The 21,374-nt window shown below is 36.4% G+C and overlaps 2 protein-coding genes across 2 annotated transcripts; both read right to left on the bottom strand.

Moving 5' to 3' along the window:
* Positions 1 to 1,198: 1,198 nt before the first annotated feature.
* LOC307152588 (uncharacterized protein) lies at positions 1,199 to 5,236 on the bottom strand. Its single transcript, XM_079861356.1, has 6 exons — positions 5,063 to 5,236; positions 4,315 to 4,779; positions 4,107 to 4,228; positions 3,228 to 3,328; positions 2,621 to 2,971; positions 1,199 to 1,253 (listed from the first exon to the last, which is right to left on the bottom strand). Exons 1-5 carry the CDS (start codon positions 5,142 to 5,144, stop codon positions 2,830 to 2,832), a joined length of 912 nt encoding a protein of 303 aa, XP_079717482.1. The 5' UTR covers positions 5,145 to 5,236; the 3' UTR covers positions 1,199 to 1,253; positions 2,621 to 2,829.
* Positions 5,237 to 16,235: 10,999 nt separating this feature from the next.
* On the bottom strand, positions 16,236 to 17,783 carry LOC307154742 (CD209 antigen-like protein 2; the record flags this gene model as incomplete). The annotated part of the gene is made up of 5 exons (XM_079864831.1): positions 16,236 to 16,544; positions 16,901 to 17,004; positions 17,075 to 17,196; positions 17,276 to 17,380; positions 17,681 to 17,783. The coding sequence occupies 5 exons, from the start codon at positions 17,781 to 17,783 to the stop codon at positions 16,406 to 16,408; spliced, it is 573 nt and encodes a 190-aa protein (XP_079720957.1). The 3' UTR covers positions 16,236 to 16,405.
* Positions 17,784 to 21,374: the final 3,591 nt, after the last annotated feature.

The following is a 21,374-nucleotide window of genomic DNA, read 5'->3' as shown; positions in this document are numbered from 1 at the left end:
AGCTGGGATCATTTAGATGCAGCCTTGGCACTTCACCAGGCGAGGGCGCTGTTACTGAAGCTTCGAGTGATGAACCCATTTTCAAAACAATTCTTCTAAGTGATTCGGTGTTTCACCAAAGCTTCATTTGCCCATCATTACGGAAGCATAACATCAATGTTTCTCTGCTCATGTTTGACTGAAGCACAATGGTGACACACACAACTAATAAATTAAACTATCAGATCTCTCCTGTACCATCTTGCTCAAAAACACATAAAACATTAATCAAATTTATAAAATTGTATATTTACTCTGCATAACTTTTTTTCTATGAACTTTCACTAATATTTCAGTGAAATTAACTTCTTTCATTTAGTAAATCTGACTCTACGTTTTACAGTAGGATATACAGTGTTTGTTAATAGTCACAATCATCATCTAGTGGCCTGATTTACTGATCTAATTGATTGTCTAATGTATTTTTATGGGTGATGTTTCGTATTTTTGATAGAGATTTTACAGATTGAGATCTATCAGAGTTTTGACAGACACAAAACATGAAAGATTTAAAAAACAGTAAATGCTCTCAACATTTCTAACTTCCATATCATCCAGACACACAAAGACATCAAGAATCGGCGTATGAATCTCAACAATGGTGACAATCAAAAGTTTCATGCTGCAAGACATGTTGGGTACTATCGGTTTGTTGAGGATCAGTGCCGATGGCTGTCGTGTTGATGAGGCCTTCACAGGGGAGAGTCTATAGTTGTAAAGTGAAAATATACATATAAATCTGTTAGTCGAGTCACAAGTCGACTTACGCCACAAGAGTAACACTTGACGATGTGTGATGTAGGATGTAGGAGTAGAGTAAGCTGAACTAAGTGAACTAAAATGTCTATTGATAAGCTTTTTATTTAGAGGGAGATCCAGTGCACTGACCTCACCAAACTAGTTTTACAAAACATTTTATTAAGTCTTGTGTTTTTACCTAATTTTTAGTTTGAGCCAAAATAACTTTTTTTTTTTATTCAAAAATGTTCATAACTGGAATATGAAGAGCTAAATTTATGTAATTACATTAGAGTTATGCTGTGTGTTTACTATGGTAATAATGCCAATTGTCCAAAGCAAAAGCAATTCAATTCAATGCAGTTTCACAGACACTCAATATTAGAATAACTGATGAATCAGGGCAATCTGGGAAACTTTAGACTTCATCGTGAGAAACTGGATGTTGTGAGTTTATTATAGCAATAAAAGATACACTGTAAAAAAGAATACATTGATTTTATTAATATCTAATTTTTATTATCTAATTAATAAAAATGAGGCAACAGATTACAAGCAATATTATTAATTAATTAATTATTAATTAAGAATTGAGTAATAATTAATCAAATGAATTCCTTAAAAGTTAACCATTTAAAATGAGTAAAATTTACAAAATATCTTTTATTGCCAACATTGAAGACACCTGGTGTTAACAAGCAGAATCACTGAAGGAGAAAACCATAATTAAAGTCACCATTGTGGAGATCAGTGTGTGTTTTAGTTGGGCTCTTGACCTTAAATTATTAACTTTAAGTTTTGTTTGGCTGCTGTACATGAGTTATAACAGCCAGATGAACAAATAGAAAAGGTGATGTAATGGTGTTGGTTGTGTTTTAACATAATCATTATTTCACAATCATTAGACCTGAATCACTGAACTCATATAGAGTCCAATTTATGAGTTAAGTTAACTTTATTAACTACAGCAATATAATATTTTTAGCCTTTTCAATGAAATCCAAATGATCAAATCAATAAAAAAAAAAAAAAATAAATAAAAAAATATATATGTTTTTTTTTTTGTTTTTTTTAGGCACAAACACACATCAAGAATTAGCGTATGAATCTCAGCAATGGTGACAAACAGATCACCTCTGAACATAAGCTCATTATTTATTCATGCAGCAATGCATGATGGGAGCCATGAATGAGTTTTGATTGGTGGAAACCAGAATGCACTGCAACATGCTTTATAAATGTCACCATTGTTGAGATTCACAGGCTGATTATTGATGTCTGTGTGTCTCCTTCTTATGTCAGAGAAACTTTTTAGAAATTATTTGCCTTACATTGTAAAAGTTAAAAAATATTATGCTGTACAAGGCCAGTGCTGCTATAATTAATAAAGTAAACCTAACGCATAAATTGGACTCTATGAGTTCAGTGATTCAGGTCAAATGATTGTGAAATAATGATTATGTTAAAACACAACCATCCATCAGATCATCTTTTCTATTTGTTCATCTGGCTGTTATAATTTAATAAAAGTTATAAAAAGTTAATAATTTAAGGTCAAGAGCCCAACTAAAACACACACTGATCTCCACAATGGTGACTTTAATTATGGTTTTCTCCTTCAGTGATTCTGCTTGTTAACACCAGGTGTCTTCAATGTTGGCAATAAAAGATATTTTGTAAATTTTACTCATTTTAAATGGTTACCTTTTAAGGAATTAATTTGATTAATTATTACGCAATTCTAATTTGTTAAATTTAATTAATAATATTGCTTGTAATCTGTTGCCTCATTTTTATTAATTAGATATCAATAAAATCAATGTATTCTTTTTTACAGTGTAACGATAATTTTACATTTCCTTTCATCTGAATATCAGCTTGTGATTTTGTATATTACAGAAAAGTATGAAATAAAATGTATATTTATGAAGTTTATATAAAATGAAGCAGACTGTTTTTAAAAAGCAGGAACCTCAATTAGAAATTGGGCATTCACAATAAGATGATTCCATAAAATAATGGAAGTAAAACCACAAGAAGACGGGATGAAGCCTATTTCTCACAAATCCCTTTTCTCCTCACAGAGCATGGGAGATCATTCCAGTTGTTCAGGTTTGAAGATAAAAATGAAGACATAATTTCAACACAGTCCTCAATTCCATGTTCGTCATTCGGCTCACCCTCAGTCCAAAACCTAAATAACGTATTAGATGTTCAGTTATTCAGAACCCCACATTTTTTTCGTTCAGGAATACAAAATAAGCAGATGCTTTTGAATTTATTTATAAGTATCATTTATTGTGGATGCTGTTATGATTGTGTTTGTAGAAAATATATTTTCAGTTGTTTTCTTAAAGTTATGATGGTCTCATTTCATTTAATGAGATTACAAAAGACCAACCAACTAAATCCACAGTGGTTTTCTGTGAGTGTTTTCTATCATCACTTACCCTTGTATCAGTGTTGAATTATCCACCCATTTCAAATTGCCCTCACTCTCAATGTCAGACAAACCAATCCACACTCTCTCCTTGAATGAACTTATGCACATCTGTGTGTGAATAAAAACAGGAATAATTCTGATTCCTCTCATTCATTAAAGCTACAATATAAGATTTTTTAATAAAATATCAAAAAGTGCGATATATTTCCTGCAACTGTGTACTTACAATATCCCAAAAGTTCCCAAAGATTTTTAATTTTAGAGAAATTCCAATTTTAAATAATGACTTGTCCTGAATCACTTGTTGCCTGTCAATGACGCAATATCCGCGTTAACCCAGGTTTACACTTGTACTGCCATAGTAACCATGGCGACAGGCGTTGAGAACTGCGTTACGTCTAGTGCCGCGCTTGTTTCGTTCATACATGGACCATGGCAAGCGGACTTTGGGACAAAAGGAGAACTAAAACGAGGATCAATATCAGCGTGGCGTTTTCGCGATGCCGAGAGCTAGCGTCGGCGACTTATATTGTACACTCAAAAAAATGCTATGTTGGCTTTAATTAACTTTTTTATGTCAACAGGTTCAAATATGAACCTGAACATGAACCAAATATGTTTTGGTTTAATGTAAAAATATTAATTTTAGGATAATTGAACTTAATTAACTTAATTTGTTTTAAAAATTTAGACTTTTAACCTTATTCAACTAAACGGCATTGGATTAACCTTATGTAATTAATTGAAATAAATAATGCTACATAAATCCAACGTAACCTAGTGACGTGGAACCTGTTGACATAAAAAAGTTAATTAAAGCCAACATAGCATTTTTTTTAGTGTAGTTTTATGTGACATACTTTAACAGACACTCACACAAACTCACCTGCTTCTCTTCAGTGTTGATGATGACCAGATCACCACCTCGATCTCTGCAGAACTGCCTGCTCTCAGACCAGCTCATCGGCTTATTGGACATGAAGAAGCCATCTAAATTACACTGATATCCTAACAGAAACACACACACTAAAGCTGTGTACATGAAAGATAAAGAAAAGTAGGAATACAAAAAAAAAAAAAAAATGGATTCTAACCTTCTTTAAAACCATTTGTCAGTTCCTCACTCAAAAACGCAACTCTGGTCTCCAGTTCCAGTTTCTTCTGATTCAAAGCATCAGCACTTCTCTGTAACTGGCTTTTCTCAGCGCTGAGATCATTGACTCTGGTCTCTAACTCCAGTTTCTTCTGACTCAAAGCATCAGCACTTCTCTGTAACTGGCTTTTCTCAGCGCTGAGATAATTGACTCTGGTCTCTAACTCCAGTTTCTTCTGATTCAAAGAGTTGAAGTTGTTCTTCAGTTGGTCTTTTTCAGTCATTAGATCAGTGTTCTTGTCCTGTAAGCTGATGATAGTGTGATTGAACTCTTCAACTGTGTTCTTGTAACTCTTTAACAGGTCTCTCTCTGCTTTGATGGTGATGTACAGTGTGATGAAGACCAGCAGAAGAACACAAATGAGCCCGAGACACACTGTCTTCAACACCAAACACCTGCGTCCTCCTGACAAACAGAGACAAAACACACTCATATCAGTGTATACCTTTCATATTATTAGAAATTAAGTTTCAAATCAACCCTTTTAGGTAATCTATACCTTTGTCTTTAGAAAGCAGGGCTTTTTAAATAGTATGTTATTTTAAAAGACAAACATCTGGAATTGCTTTGATCAAATATCACAATAAGGTCATGTTGAAAAAAAAAAAAAAAAACTCCATGTTAATCACCTTCATAAAAAAGCAGAAACACTGACCCAATTTTCAAAAATGCTTGAAATTGTACATACTGCGCTTTTGAGGTTTTCCTTCATCCTGGCCAGTTGTGTCAATACCATCTTCATAACTTGCATAAATGGCATCAAATTCCATGATTTGCTCTTGTGTCTTATAGTATGTCTTAACAGATGAGCTGCGATCTTCAGAATGATGAGTAGCGTTGTCCAGTTAGTGCTAATCCCAAACAGGAAGTGATTTCATTTGACACTGCATTTAATGACAATACAGACTTCCAGTCTGAAACTCTCCTCAGACCCAAACTATGACTATACTGTACATTCAAACATGGTGATATAAAAGGCAACAAGAGGAATCTGTGACCAAAAATTAACAAGCTTACAGGACAAGTCTAACTGGACCTTTATTAACCGAATGGGGTTGAATCATAATTTGCATCAGTGTGGCATCCAGGGACAGATGATGATCCATACAGCTATTAAACACAAGGGAGTTACAACATTTTCACAGTATATATGAAGGTGTTTGTGTTCTGCATTTTGCATTATCTGTTTGCGTGTGTGCAAAACAGCAGAAAACATTTTTTAATGTAACTCCAATTGTATTCGTCTGAAAGAAGAATGTCATACACTGAAAAAAATGATTCGTTGAATTTACTAAAAAATTTTTATTGTAAGTGGTTGCACACAATTGATTTTAGCTACATTTAAACAAATGCATTAAAATTTATTAAGTTCAACTTAATGCATTTGTTTAAATGTATCTAAAATCAATTGTGTGCAACCACTTACGATAAATTTTTTTAGTAAATTCAACTATCATTTTTTTCCAGTGTATACACCTAGGACGGCTTCAGGGTGAGTAAATCATGGGCTAATTTTCATTTTTGGGTGAACTATCACTTTTGATAGTTTTGGCCACTGCTATACACAGTTAAATCCCTGGTGTTAAATTTAACACCGCTCTGTGTTTATATGGGAACCACCAGCTTTAAAGGTAACACTGATGCAGTGTTAGAATTAATGAGATAATTAAGTGATTAACTGAGTGATGATCGAGCATTGAACACACCTTATGATAACAAGCAGAATCACTGAAGAAAAGAGAAACACAAGAACTACAACTGACTTCCGGAGATTAAATCAACTGAAGAGAAAAGAAGACATTAAATATCTCAAGATCTCAGCAGAGGAGGATCAAACAACTCCACAAACAGCATTACCAGCTTCACTTATTACCAATTACAATTAATAGAGGTGTAGATGTTGATGGTTTATTGGAAATAATACGTTTTGTATCATCATTATGGTGATCGGTGTTTCGTTTTTTTTTTTGTTTTTTTTTTGCCCATTTTGACACTTGACGTTTTTATGTATGTTTGGGGTCTTTGTAACAGTGTTTAGCAAAACACATAATTTGTTACATAGGAAGTCAGAAACAAAGATGATCAGGTCATAGTTGAACCGTCATGAAGTAGAATGCTTCACTAATCTCATCACTGACCAAAAATGGTTATTTGTTGTTAATTCTTAAAAAGATCTTCTGTAGATGAATGACAGAAATAAGGTCAAACTGGTTTGTAATAAGAACGATTTCATGTCTTTTCAGTTGATTTCATCTAAGGCTATGGGTGGAAGTCAGTTGTAGTTCTTTTGTTTCTCTTTTCTTCAGTGAGTCTGCTTGTTATCATCAGGTTTCTTCAATAATCGAACAATCATCACTCAATTAATCACTTAATTATCTCATTTACTCTAACACTGCTTCAGTGTTACTTTAAACACCCTGCTGGTGGTTCCCATATGAACACCGAGCGGTGTTAATTTAACACCGGGGAATTTATGTTTGGTGTGGTTAGTGTCACAAAAGCAGAGGTGTAAAGTCCAGGTTCATAAAGTAGAAGTCCTCCTCAGTATTTTGTTCCAATCACCTGGATTTGCTAATTAGCACAGTTTTCCAGCCAGGAGAGAGAACTAATTAGTGAAATCAGCTGGATGAGTTTATGGGTGGAATAAACATATGGCAGGACTTCTACTTTCTGACCCCTGGACTATACACCTCTGCACAAAAGTGCTATTTAAAACCCTGCTTACTGTGGACTGATGAGCTCAAGTCATCACCGGTGCTGCAAGTCGCCAAAAATGTTATTATTACTTTAATTTATCTAGTTAGTGCATTGGTTTGTAGAGTGGGAGAAGCCATTACATTTCTTAAAGGTGTGTTACAAAAAGAATACCTTGATTATCAAACTTTTATCATTTGATCAACTCATCATCATTTAACTCTAATACATTATATTTTCATTGAAAAGTGTGCGGCCTCCTCCTCTCTGCTGCCATCTTGTTACACTTAAATAATTTAGGAGCTGAGACCAAGTCTCAACACGTAGGAACCTTTATGAATCACACTTATTCTAGTTTATGTATAGAAATTATGTGATTCTTAAAATTTTGACAGACTTAAGACTAAAATATTACATACGGCCCCTGATGTTTTTCTTCCTCAATTATCACTTCAGTCCTCCCTAAAACAGGCCTAGCGCTGTCCCTGGTCACAGACACGGAGATGTGCCTTTCATTTCACCAAGCTGACTGCACATTTAAAAGCCCAAACACACTTACAGGTTTTCAAGTCATTTCAGGTGAATCTGATGTGAATAAAGCGGTGATATGGGTGAGTTGTTTACTTTTTAATTAGTATTCTCATTAACACCAATATTTATGCCTATTAAGTCAGACTGATTTGATGCGCATGAAAATGAGAGGCGGGATTTGCGTTGTTTTATTTTTGTACTGTGGATTAATATCTTATTTCAGTTTTTTTTTTTTTTTTTGTGGAAACACTGCTTCCTTTGCCTCGTTGAAGGGAAAACCCAAAGACAAGATAAAGAGAAGGAGCTAAAGCAGAAATGAAAATGCAGAAAAATAAAAATCCCCATTGTTGTTCGGTGTGTGAACACATTAGTAACACGGAAAAGTAACAATGAAGCAGTCAGTTCAACTGAATGCTTCAGTAACTGAAGTAAATTATATAATTAAGTTCTTTAAGCAGATGTGTACTGAGTTCGTTTAGATGCTTCTTTCTTTAGTTCATCAAACAACGTGACTGTATTATAACTCCAGTTTCTTCTGACTCAAAGAGCTGAAGTTGTTCTTCAGTTGGTCTTTTTCAGTCATTAGATCAGTGTTCTTGTCCTGTAAGCTGATGATAGTGTGATTGAACTCTTCAACTGTGTTCTTGTAACTCTTTAACAGGTCTCTCTCTGCTGTGATGGTGATGTACAGTGTGATGAAGACCAGTAGAAGAACACAAATGAGCCCGAGACACACTGTCATCAACACCAAACACCTGCGTCCTCCTGACGATAACAATTCACACCATATTATTAGGAATAATAATTAAGCAGCCTTTGTAAATAATCCAATGTTGTCTTTAACAGACAGGCCTTTTTAAAGAGTGTGTTGTTTTAAAATGACAAACATCTGTAACTGTTTTACTGTAGCGTATAAAAAAGTAAATTCCATGGAAAATGATGTTAATACACATCATATAAATGCAGAAACTCTGAAATATTGTTCCTAGAAAACAATATCAGAAATTGTATGCAACAATTCTCATTTCCTCCAACATTAGCGACACATCTGCTACACCATTTCTGCTTTAAAGTCATTTTCTGCTTACTGCGAAGAAAAACATGTTGAACATGTTGAGTACAGTAAATAGAAAAATAATTATATCTAAATACACGTCATATAAAAGCAGAAACTCTGACATATTCATAGGAAATATAGTGCTATAATAGTGCCAACCCTAAACAGGAAGTGATTTTATGCTGGCATTTGATAAGAATTTCAGTCCAACTTAAAAACTCTATGCACACCAATACTAAGTTTGTGTACTGTACATTCAATCACATGTTGTCTACCAAAAAAGCCATCAACTAATACAATAGCCTCATTTAAGGAAATGTGTATGTTGTTCACTTATTCCGGCCAGTTGATAATACCTAGAATATCAAAATCGACTGCTGGCGGTAGATCCTTTTCCTTTTTAGCACCAAAACTTTGGATCAGTCTTCCTAACATTGTCCGGGAAGCAGACACACTCTGTCAGTTCAAATCTAGACTAAAAACTCATCTCTTTGACCTAGCATACACATAACACCTTATAGACTTCTTTAATTCAACGTTAGGCTGCATAGATTAGGTCAGCCGGAACCGGGAACACTTCCCATAAATCCTGATGTACTCGTTACATCATGAGAAGAATGGCATCTACGCTAATATTAGTCTCTCTGTTTATCACAAGGTTTACCGCAGTCGGCCGGATCCAGGCCGTATCCAGATCTGATGAAGGACCTGCATGCGCCTGAACGAGACGACAGCGCAGTCCTGAAGTGTCAACCAGTCTCTCCCCTGTGAAGGTCTCCCTCCCCTCCCTTTACCTCTCTACAGATAAAATGTTTTCGGGTTAATTCCGGTTCACGTGGCTATGTGGACGTGACAAAAAATTTCTGTATTATAAATGTTTAAGGCCAGACAAGTAGTTTATTGAGGGTTGATTTGTAAAGAAGGAATCACGTCTACACGCCTGCACACATATATATTTAAACGCGCATACATTTGGACTGAACACGTAATTTTTTTTAATTTATTTAACCTTTATTTAACCAGGAAAGTCCCATTGAGGTTAAAAACCTCTTTTTCAAGGGAGTCCTGGCCAAGAGGCAGCAAAAACACAATCAATTACATTTATAAAAGTTATACAACACAAATAATTAAAAACATTTACAATTTAAACAGGTCATTTCCGGTTCTCTCAATCTGGACTTAAAAGCATTTAAGGAAATAAGTTCAGATAATTTCAAGTCTTTTTGCAAAAAGTTCCATGCAGAAGGAGCGGAGTAGACAAAAGCCCTTTTTCCCAGTTCTGTACGGGCAAATGGAACAAAGAGCAGCAAGTGATCATTTGATCGCAATGAATAAGAACCAACACTTCTCCATGTAATTAAACTACAGATGTAGGATGGCAACAGACCAAGCATGGCCTTATAGATAAAAATATGCCAGTGCCCTGATCTCCTGTTGGACAACGATGGCCATCCCACTCTGGAATATAATTCACAATGATGGGTCAAGTTTTTACAATTCGTAATAAATCTCAGAGACGCATGATAAACAGTGTCAATCTTATGCAGACATTGTGATGAAGCGGTCCTATACACCAGGTCTCCATAATCTAAGACAGATAAAAATGTTGCAGTGACTAGCTGCTTTTTTGCTTTAAAAGAAAAACAAAATTTATTTCGAAAGAAAAAGGACAGTTTAAGTTTGAGTTTCTTCACGAGGTTGTCTATATGAGGCTTAAAAGTGAGAGCATCATCAAGCCAGATACCAAGGTACTTATAAGAATGAACCAACTCTGACATTTCCAGACAAAGTGAACACAGGAGGAGGAGCTTGAGAAACCTTCTTAGTATTACTAAACAGCATCAGTTTGGTCTTATCAGCATTGAGAACCAGCTTAAGCTGCAGAAGCGTGCGTTGAACCACATCAAAAGCTTTCTGCAAAGACTCAACCGCTTTAGCTGGGGATGATCCAAAACAATAAATAATCGTGTCATCAGCATAGAAATGCATATTAGCATCCGACACATTTTGGCCTAATTCATTTATATACATAATAAACAAGAGAGGACCTAATATTGAGCCTTGTGGCACCCCCTTGTGGACCTTCACTAATGCAGAACATAAACCATCACATTTAATGCACTGAGTCCTGTCACTCAGATAATTCATGAACCAGAAAACTACACAATCAGACAATCCCAGACAAAGAAGCCTATGCTTTAGAACAGCATGGTCCACTGTGTCAAAAGCTTTCGACAGATCAAGAAAAAGTGATGCACAGAATTGCTTTCTATCAAGAGCGACAAGTATGTCATTAATTACTTTTGTAACAGCAGTAATGGTACTGTGCTTTTTCCTGAAGCCTGATTGCAGTTTAGAAAGGAGTTCATTTGAGTATAAAAACTCTTTTATTTGGTCTGAAACAAGGGATTCTAAAATTTTTGACAAAACACACAAATTAGATATAGGCCGATAGTTAGTTAAAACTGCTGGATCACCTCCTTTAAACAAGGGAGTAACAAAAGCTGACTTCCAAACTGATGGTATTTCATTGTTTTGAATTGACAGATTAAAAAGAATTGTAAGGGGCTCTGCAACAAAATCAGCCGCCTTTTTCAAAAAGTAAGGCTCTATTAAATCTGGTCCAGGAGGTTTTCTGTGATCTAACGCTTTAAGAGCTCCGTGCACCTGCTGCACAGTAAAAGAAACAAAATTAAAAGGCTCTCCAGAAAACACTGGGGGGTCTGTGCATGGAGTAACAGCGACTACTCCTGTCGACTCGGACAGAGAACCAACTGATACAAAATGCTCATTAAAGCAATTTAAGACATCAACTCTGTCGTAGACTGGGAGAGAGTTTTTTAAGACAAATTTTGGGAGGGCTTCATTACTTTTATTCACCGAAAGAGACTTGATGACTTTCCAGAATTTCTGTGGATTATTGAGGTTTTCACTTGTAACTGATAAATAATATTCTGATTTAGCCTTTTTGATAAGAGAGGTACATTTATTTCTTAGTTGTCTGAAAATGGACCAGTCAGTGGCAGAATCACCATTTCTAGCTTTAGCCCATGCCACATTTCGCTGATGGATAATGTCTGACAACTCTGAAGAAAACCAAGGGTTTTCCCGTCCCTTCACTCTGTGCTTTGTCCAAGGAGCATGTTTATTTACAATTTTCTCAAAATTCTCCTTAAAAAGTGTCCAGGCAAGCTCAACGTCAGGCAACAGGCCTAGCTGTCCCCAGTTAATCAAAGATAAATCATGATGATAGGCTTGTTCATTAAAGTTTTTCAAATTCCTCTTTCTAATAATTTGCGATTAACATTTGGGTATTTTACTGCCTCTCGAAGTAGCAATAACACAATGATCACTCAGATCATTACAAAAGACACCCATGGATAAAAATTTATGAGGGACATTTGTTAGAATCAAGTCGATTAAAGTAGATTTATCTGGATTTTTGAGATTAGGCCTTGTAGGTACATTTACCAACTGGCTAAGACTGATAGAATCACAGAAAGATTTAAATTCATCAGAACCATCACTTAGCCAGTCCCAATTCAAGTCCCCGGCCAATAAAAGTTCCCTATAGTTTAATCTGGACAAAAGAAGCTTTAAAGATGATAAAGCCTCCCTGGAGGCCGATGGAGGTCTATAACACCCCACAACAGTTATTGAAAGGGACTTAAATATCTCAACATTTAAGGCCAAAAACTCCATTTGCTTACAAAAAGACTCAGACAGAACAACTGATGCACCAAATCTTGACTTAACATAGATAGCTACGCCACCACCTTTCTTCGGCCTGTCACTGCGAAAAACATTATACCCATGCACATTTATATCTTCATTAGTAATGCGCATGTGCGCGACATCTGCGTTTCGGGGGTTTGCGTTTTCAAGGTTTGAGGTTTTCCTGTTAGAACGGTGTTGTGTTAGCGGCCCCTAAGTTAATTACTAATGATCTTCGCAACGGAAGTACATCAATCAATCAAAACTAACTTTAGCTGGACAATAACTTTATCCTAGAGCTGTTGTAAAGCCTAAAAAGGATAATTTCCTATTATCACTGTAAAGCTGCTTTGAAACAATCCATATTGTTAAAAGCACTATATAAATGAAGGTGACTTGACTTATAATGGTCACCAATTATATGTGAAAGCAGGGCATTGTCATTTGTTGATGTTGTGTGGGCCAATAAACAGGAATACATCTTCTCAATGTGTAGTCTATATGTTTTTTGTGTGTGTATGTACATGATGCCCACTTTACACTCAGAACAAAAGCTGAGGATTTTAATATTTTGTTAAATAAAACTTAACATCATGGAGTCACAATAACATCTAGTTGAACATATTATATTTGCATTTCAACAATATTCCATATATGAGAAATAAATACTATAGGCTGTCAGTTTTTTTCAAATTTCTCTTGGCCACTGCAAAACGACAGTGATTTGCTCAAACGCACAGAAGTAAGAATCAATCTCCGTTTCTCGAAATGAAGGAACTAAACGAATCTGCCTACTGATATCAAATTCCCCTACTTGGAGAAAGTGGAACAGGAGAAGTAACAGAAGGAACACTGGGGACAGACGCCATAGGAGGTTGTGATACACTCACCGGCACAGTCGAAACACGGCACGCCTCAAGTTCACACTGCCTAACGCTCAGAAGCTGCGTATCATGTTCTTGTCACTTAACTTGCAAATCAAGCTCTTTAAGTCGTATAGCCAGTTTAAGGTCCGATGTATTCAGACCTATCAATGGATTTGTCTCTACTGTTGGAATTTGAACTGCCTCCTCTCCTAACCCATCCGTCGCATAAGCAGCATTGACATCCCGTACCACCGGTTCAACTTTCAACACCCCATCCAACACCAAATTCTCCTGTACCACGTCTTGTATTACCTGTTTAGTGGCCACTTTAGATATAGATATATCATAATAATCTGCAACAAGAATTAAGTCAGATGTACGGCATGATTGTAAAGACTCTATCGTAGGAGACTGTGTAAAGGCCTCAAAACTAAACTCCATAATTATACTCCGTACAAAAAAATCCGCCAATCAGACAATGAAATAACTACTCACCAGCAAGGCAAATCATAGGCCTACTTACAAACGAATCAGATGAAATGGACGAGCCCCCATTTTATTACGTCCGCTAGGGGTAAGACGCAATAAACTAAAGAAAAAAAAAAATACGACCAGATTCCAGCAGGCCGTCAGATCAAAAGAACCGAATAACGAATACCAAAGAAGGCAAAAACCATAAATTATAATATAAATGTATTATGAATCACAGAAGTAAATTACAATAAAGTAGAATTCATTAACAAAAAAACAATAGAGAAATAAATCAATAGAGTGGTACTCTCGTCAGAGAGACCCAAGACCCAAAATAACAAACAAAACCCAATCTAACGAAATTAAACAGCAACGTAATTAACCTAACACAAAGAAAAGAAAAGAAACTACAATAAAGCTTATCTAACTACGCTTATTAAAAACATAGCATAAATAAGTTCCAAACAACAAACACACAACCAAAAGAAACACGAGAAAACAATATTTTGTCCTGGCTGAGCCATTGCGACCGACCCGAAGCCACAACAGGCCTCTTCTGTCAAGCGGAAGAGGACTTTTAAGGACCGCCAGCTGATCATCCAATTACCAATTAAGCCTCTCTTCACAAAATGTTTAAAGGGGCAATTCAGAATCCCTTGTTATTAGCGACACCAGTGGCCGTTAAGTGAACTGCAGCCAGCAGCTTATTGAACGCACTAGAGACTGAACGTGACTCAATGTCTCGAAATACTCGCGGCAAAGTTCTTTTTCATTCTTCGTTTAGAAGTAAAAAGTGGGAAATACCTTTGCAGCGATGTACTGTTAACAAACATCCAGATGCCGTCCACACTGCTGAGAGCAACTTTAGATGAGTAAATAGTACAAATTCCTCCCAGTAACAAAATAAACACAAAACGGTGAGAAAACAGAAGTTCAGAAAGCATCTGATCGTAACGATGTGGATATGTTTGCATCTGCTCTGTGATTCACTAGCATCATGTCGACAGATGAGGATAAAATTACACTGTTATAATAGTTTGATCTGGCTATATGAGACTATAGTTTGAATTGATCCCTTTTCTTTGCATGACACAATGGTCCTCATTCATTAAACTTTGTAAATATATAAGTAAATTCAGAGTAATTTGCGTGTAAAACAGACCTTCTCGAAAACTCTCATAAACATCTGATTTGATAGTAAAATGTGTGTATATTAATGAATTCCAATCATTCGTAAATAAGATACACATGCACGCTCATTCAGCATGTCTTTCTGTGATTTTTTTGTTTTGTTTTGTTTTTTGTCTTTCTATGAATTACAACTGAAGTCCCTTTAAGACAAGTCATTTCACTAGGCGGCCATCTTTGAAATGCCTCTCAGGCGTGGAAGTGCAGCTCCTCTCTCTTTGAATGGGGAAACATCAAATTCTCCAAAACTGTTTGCCAAGCTTACGAATAAATGTCATATTTGAATAAACAAAAGAAATCTGACAACAACTGTCTCGTAAATTGTATTTATAAACGCTCGAATCATGACAGAAAACGTAATTTTCCACCTGGATCAAGCTAATGCGCTGTGGAAGCACCTCTGACTTTTTTTTTTCCGGCACCCATAATATTATTATGGGAACCGGAGCTTCTGATGGCTGTAGTGACGCGATGACTTTAACAGTCGTGATTGGCTCTTATTTAGAAGGCGGGACTATTACGTCATATTGAGCGTTACACTTTTCCCCATTCAAAACAACACGAGTGATGTGTCTTGTGTTATTCCATAGTCTTTGTTACAACTACATTTATTACGTGTCCAGGAACGCTGTGGAATCTTCTGGACTCCCTTACATTGCATAAATGCAAAAGAGACTAATAGGCCATTTGCCTAACAATAAATATTCAATTAATGTGTGTCCATAATATATGCAAAAATGCAATAACCAGCAATATTAACTTCTCCGTTGTTCTTCAGTCGGTGTACAAGAAGAATGATTGGTCGGTGTAGTATTTGTCCCACCCCTCCTCCACTGTGATTGGACGGCTGGTTAAAAAGTGACAGTGACGAGTGTTGCGTTTTACCCAATGGCCCTGCCCCAAATAACACTTCATATTCGCTTTCGGTCTTGTGGACTTACAATGCGCGTGCTTCCCGACAGTCAAAGCGGTGTAACGTCACGAAAGTGTGGACTCATGGAAGACCGAGAGTTTTTAGGGTGTCATTTGGGATAGGGCCAAAGTTTAACAGTTTTCAACTCTTACCTACAAAAAAAAAAAAAAAAAGCAATTACATTACATAAAAACACAAATGAAGTTTACTATGGTAATCATGGTTATTATTTTACCATTTTATTGAAAACGAAAGCAACACAACATAAAAGCAGTTTCACACTCAATATCAGAATCTGGGACACTTTAGACTTCTACATTTTACTGTGATTGTCAGCTCAACACTTCAGACTAACAAACGAGATGCTTGATAACATCCAGAAGAAGTTCTAATTAACAGCTGCTTATAATGGAGCAAGACATGAACACGTCAGATCTAAAGTGTGCAGCATTACATTTCACATGAAAGCAGTTAATGCTTGATGAATTCAACTTGCATTGTTTTAAAAGACAGGGCTCTTAATAATGAATTATGTGATCACTATTGATTGATTCCATAAGGTAACACAAATTTAAGGATGAAAAAACAGGATGATCCCTATTTCTCACAAATCCCTTTTTTCTTCTCAGAGCATCTGAGATCATTCCAGTTGTTCAGGGTGTGTTTTTTAGGGATCAGTTCAATACAGTCCTCATGTGCAGCATTATAGTTATTCGGCTCACCATCAGCCCAAAACCTGAATAAAATGTGTCAGATTTTTAATTATTCATAACCTCAACTAAACAACAAACAATGTATGAATGTCACACGCAACAAATACATAAATCATAAAATAACAGTAATCTCAGCACTGCATTTCTAGAGTAAACATAAAGCAGAAGTGAAATTGCAGAAAAGTAAAAGAGAGAAGTTTTTTTTTAAATAGAATGTATTTATAGGGACCGCCTTTTGAGGTTTTGCTTTACGTGTTTGTGGCAAAAGCTGTCTTCAGAAATTTTCTGGAGGTTTTGATGTTCTTATTTTTAAAATGGGAATTAAAAAGACTAAAATAAATAAATACACATGAATTTCTGTGAGTATTTTTGCACTTACCCTTGTTTCAGTGGTGAATCGTCCACCCATTTCATGATCCCCTCATTCTCAATATCAGACAAACCAATCCACACTCTCTCCTTGATGAATGAAGTTAAGTGCCTCTGTGTGTGAATAAAAACAGGAATAAGTGTGATTCCTCTCATTGATTAACAGTCACTCACACAATCTCACCTGCTTCTCTTCAGTGTTGATAATGACCAGATCAGCTCCTCGATCTCTGCAGTAATGCCTGCTGTCAGACCAGCTCATCAACTCACTGGACATAAACAAGCCATCTGGACCCCACAGAAATCCTGAAAGAAACAAAACTTGTTCAAACAGTATACATAAAAGAAAAAAACTGGAAAAAAGATAAATGTACGTACAACTAACCTTGTTTAGAAGAGCACTGAAAGTGCTGCAGTGTGATGGCTGTAATCAGAAGAAGACAAAGGATCCCGAGACACACTGTGATAATCACCAAAGCCCTGCTTCCTCCTGACAAAACACAGATATCAGTGAATACACTCCATATTGTCAGTTCTGTCATGACCCGACAACAGCAAATGATCTAGGCAAGTATTTGAATGTTGAGCAAAAAAGCTTATTGGCTACGGATACAGCAGGAACCAATCAGCTGTGCCCTGTAGAGATGATGTCATTGCAAGCAGACTGAGTTATGGACCATATAGAGTTTCATCACAGAACTTCATGTATATGGTTTCAAATCAACATTTGTAAGTAAAATATTAAATCTAATAGTTCTCATTTCATGAACCCAAATTAAACTCTGCTTACTGCACTTTCGGGCTCTTCCTTCATCCTGGCAGTGTCTTTGAGGTCCAGGTGTGTCCATAATATTTCTGCGATTAGGATTTTCATAGTAGTCGTCAAATTCCATTATTCGTTCTTGTGTCTTGCTGTGCGTCTAGACAGATGATCTGTGGTCCTCAGAATGATGACTACTTTTAATAGTCCACCTTATATAGTGCTAAATTTACACAGGAAGTGATTTCATTTGACACTGGCCTTCAATGTAAATATACACTTCCTAAAACTCTCCTCAGACCCAAACTCTATGACCGATGACCGTATCATCTTGTACATCCAACCACATGTGGTGAGCAAAATCCCCATCAAAATGGATTCTTTCCAGATCAGAAAAAGTCACTCATTAGTCGAAACTTCTCTATTACTGGTATTTGTCAACGGATATAGTCACAGAACCTGTTTACATAGAGTTGTCCTCATTTTAAAGGAACACTCCGCCGTTTTTTGAAATAGGGCTTATTCACATTCTTTCATACATTTAGATAGGTGGTTAAATGCATTTTTGTCTCAGTGCATGCATTGTTTTAGTTTGACAGGGTCGGCGCTAGCTTAGCTTAGCACAATGAATGGAATCCTTTGTTGCCAGCTAGCATGGCCCGAGTAAAAGTGATCAAAAAAAAAAAAAAAAAAAACCCACGTAATTACTTCTTGTGGCCTGCGTATTCACAACGAGTACAAATAGCGATGCAGATTAACACTAGGCGATTTCCTAGGCAGATATTGACTTGGGACTATATTAGGGGGAAGCACAGGCGAAGCACAGCTACTTAGGCGAAGCACTGCTACTTGGGCGCAGAGATCACGCAACACATGAAATCCCACGACTTCCGTCAACATACCGGTGTGCATTGCAACGAGTCAAAACACAGAAGAAGAAGAACAACAACACGCGTGACCTGCACCGAGTGTCTTCGCTTTTGGATTGTTTTTTTTTTTTTTGAGAAGTTACAGCAAACATGTATATTACCTGCGTAGCAAAAGGTTGTGAGAACAAGCAAAGGACATACACGAATGTAATGTTTCACAGAATTCCATCGAATGTGGAACTGAGAAATAAATGGCTAGCTACTCTGGATATCTGTACTTCAACGTTTAAGCAAAATTTGGTTGGAGGCCCCTTTGATCATTTTAAGACCTAAAGAAAAGCAATGATTACCTAATAACTATACGGTACATATTATTATTATATCTACTATGTTTGATGTCTAAAAGAAAAAAAAAATGATGATACCACTGACTGAGTTGAGTGGCAGTGCAAGACTGAATACACACTGAGGAACTTGCTGAATAAAAAGACTGATAAAGTGATTTTCACTGACCAAATATAATTTATTTGACAACAGATTTTAAGAGTCACAAACTACAGCATATATATATATATATAATTTAAATTAAATAGAGCAAATAGAATAACATTTAAATAAAATATTATATAATATAATAAATAGAACATTCAAATGTTTGAATTTTTCAAATAAACAAAACAATAACATCTAAAACACCACAAACAAGATCAATAGTAACAATAATAAGAATAAGGTAACATTTCAATAGAACTATTCAAATCCAAACTTATTTAGTACTTATGTATTTGTGTGCGTCTCCTTGGGAAAAAGTAAGTCTATTTCTAGGTTAAAATAAAACACAGAACTTACCAACATTGTTAGCTTCTTGAGTGACATGACTGTGTTGTGAACTAGGATATGTGGTTGATGGAGCTGCAATGACATAAAGAAAATAATTATATATAAAGGTAGAATTAATTTTTAAAATGCAGAAGGTTATCATTTTACAACCCCTTTATACTCACCAACAGCTGGTGCTTTTTTTTACTGGTAGCATGTAACTTAACGTTACTTTAAAAGTGCTCCTGGACATAAGGAATAAATTAATGTTAACGTTAGCCCTTTAGTGTAGAAGCCAAACTGGATTTATATTGCTGTTAAATGCTTTAACACCACATCGAATTATATAGGCATGATACTAAACCAATTTCATGCAGCAGCATGTTATTAGCATGTAAACACTGTAGCATAATGAAAGTTAATACAAGCATGATTTTGGCTAATGTTAATATGAAGCAATTCCTAACGACTTTTGTTAGTGCAGATAGGTTAACGTTATCCATACAGGTATCGGAAAATTAGGCTTACATACAGGGGCGTAGTTTGTGGGGGGGTTGGGGGGGAGATAACCCCCCCAATATTTAAATCTATGCATTACAACCCCCCCAATATTTACACCATGATCACATGAAAAATATGCAGACCCAAACTTCAACCCCACTGTTGAAAAACTTTTTCACCCACTAGCTAGCAGTGACTCTAGGGGGCCCTCTGCTGGTCACGGGGCCCTTTGCAATTGCAAAGGTCGCTTAGTGGCTGGGCCGGCTCTGTGTATATAGACTACGGTTCAAATAACGTTAGCCTCCTCTAGTATAACCTCATGTTGAATTCAACCTGTTTAGCATGAACAACCAAACTAAAATAAAAAACGCTGTTATCGTTACCTGTAAAATGAAATGACTGAGGGCTAAGTTAGCTATTTCTCTTACCGAGTTTGCCTGGTTCTTTTGACTCAGGAGTTTTAGTATAACTACTATGAGGAGAAAGCTACAAGCAGTTTACTATACATGTGTCATGTTTAAAATAATCACTTACTCTGTGGAGAGCTGTCCATTTGGTCTATTCGGCGTGGGGCGTTTTTTCCAGTTCACTTTATCACACCGGGGAAAAAAATCGAGTACTGCTGGATGGATCAGCGCCGTGAAATCCTCGGTAAAGTTAGCTGTGACACTGCGGGCACGCTCATCTTGATCTGACGCGCTGAGCCTGGTCATCGATGGCAGTAAACTGCCCCACTCGCCACAGCACAGACACTCTATTTCAGTCGGCATAGATTGGCATATTCCCCCACATTCACACCATCAGTTTGTGTTGGCTCTCATCCTCACGTCCTCAGGCTGTTGAGCGATCGCAACCTCCTCCTCCTGTCGTTCTATTTCCACTCATTTTCTGTAAACTCTTGTATATAGGTATGGTTCTGGCTCACACAAAATCAGCCATGTTCATCGCCATTTATGTACTGTTGGGAAAATAGCCAGGCAGCTACTATTCACACCGGTATGTTCGTGGGATTTCATGTGTTGCGTGATCTCTGCGCCCAAGTAGCAGTGCTTCGCCTAAGTAGCTGTGCTTCGCCTGTGCTTCCCCCTAATATAGTCCCAAGTCAATATCTGCCTAGGAAATCGCCTAGTGTTAATCTGCATCGCTATTTGTACTCGTTGTGAATACGCAGGCCACAAGAAGTAATTACGTGGGTTTTTTTTTTTTTTTTTTTTTTTTTGATCACTTTTACTCGGGCCATGCTAGCTGGCAACAAAGGATTCCATTCATTGTGCTAAGCTAAGCTAGCGCCGACCCTGTCAAACTAAAACAATGCATGCACTGAGACAAAAATGCTTTTACCCACCTATCTAAATGTATGAAAGAATGTGAATAAGCCTTATTTCAAAAAACGGTGGAGTGTTCCTTTAAGTAGGCTATATTCATACTCTTCTACACAATGGAAATGGGAATTAGAAAAATGTTGGATCTGTGCCTTTGTAACAGGCTTTTTCTTAAAATGTTTTATACTTCCTCAAGTGACAAATGTAAAACTT

Source organism: Squalius cephalus, assembly GCF_949319135.1.
Source record: "Squalius cephalus genome assembly, chromosome: 2".
Lineage (NCBI taxonomy): Eukaryota > Metazoa > Chordata > Actinopteri > Cypriniformes > Leuciscidae > Squalius > Squalius cephalus.
Note: the sequence above shows the minus strand (reverse complement) of the source record. Positions and strands in the feature narration are given on the sequence as shown.

Excerpts from the sequence above, each read along its gene's own strand:
- LOC307152588 (XM_079861356.1), bottom strand. The coding sequence starts at position 5,144 with ATGGAATTTGATGCCATTTATGCAAGTTATGAAGATGGTATTGACACA. Across the intron at positions 4,780-5,062 it reads AGGAAAACCTCAAAAGCGCA|GAGGACGCAGGTGTTTGGTG; the intron begins GTATGTACAATT and ends TCTGTTTGTCAG. Across the intron at positions 2,972-3,227 it reads AATTCAACACTGATACAAGG|GTTTTGGACTGAGGGTGAGC; the intron begins GTAAGTGATGAT and ends TACGTTATTTAG.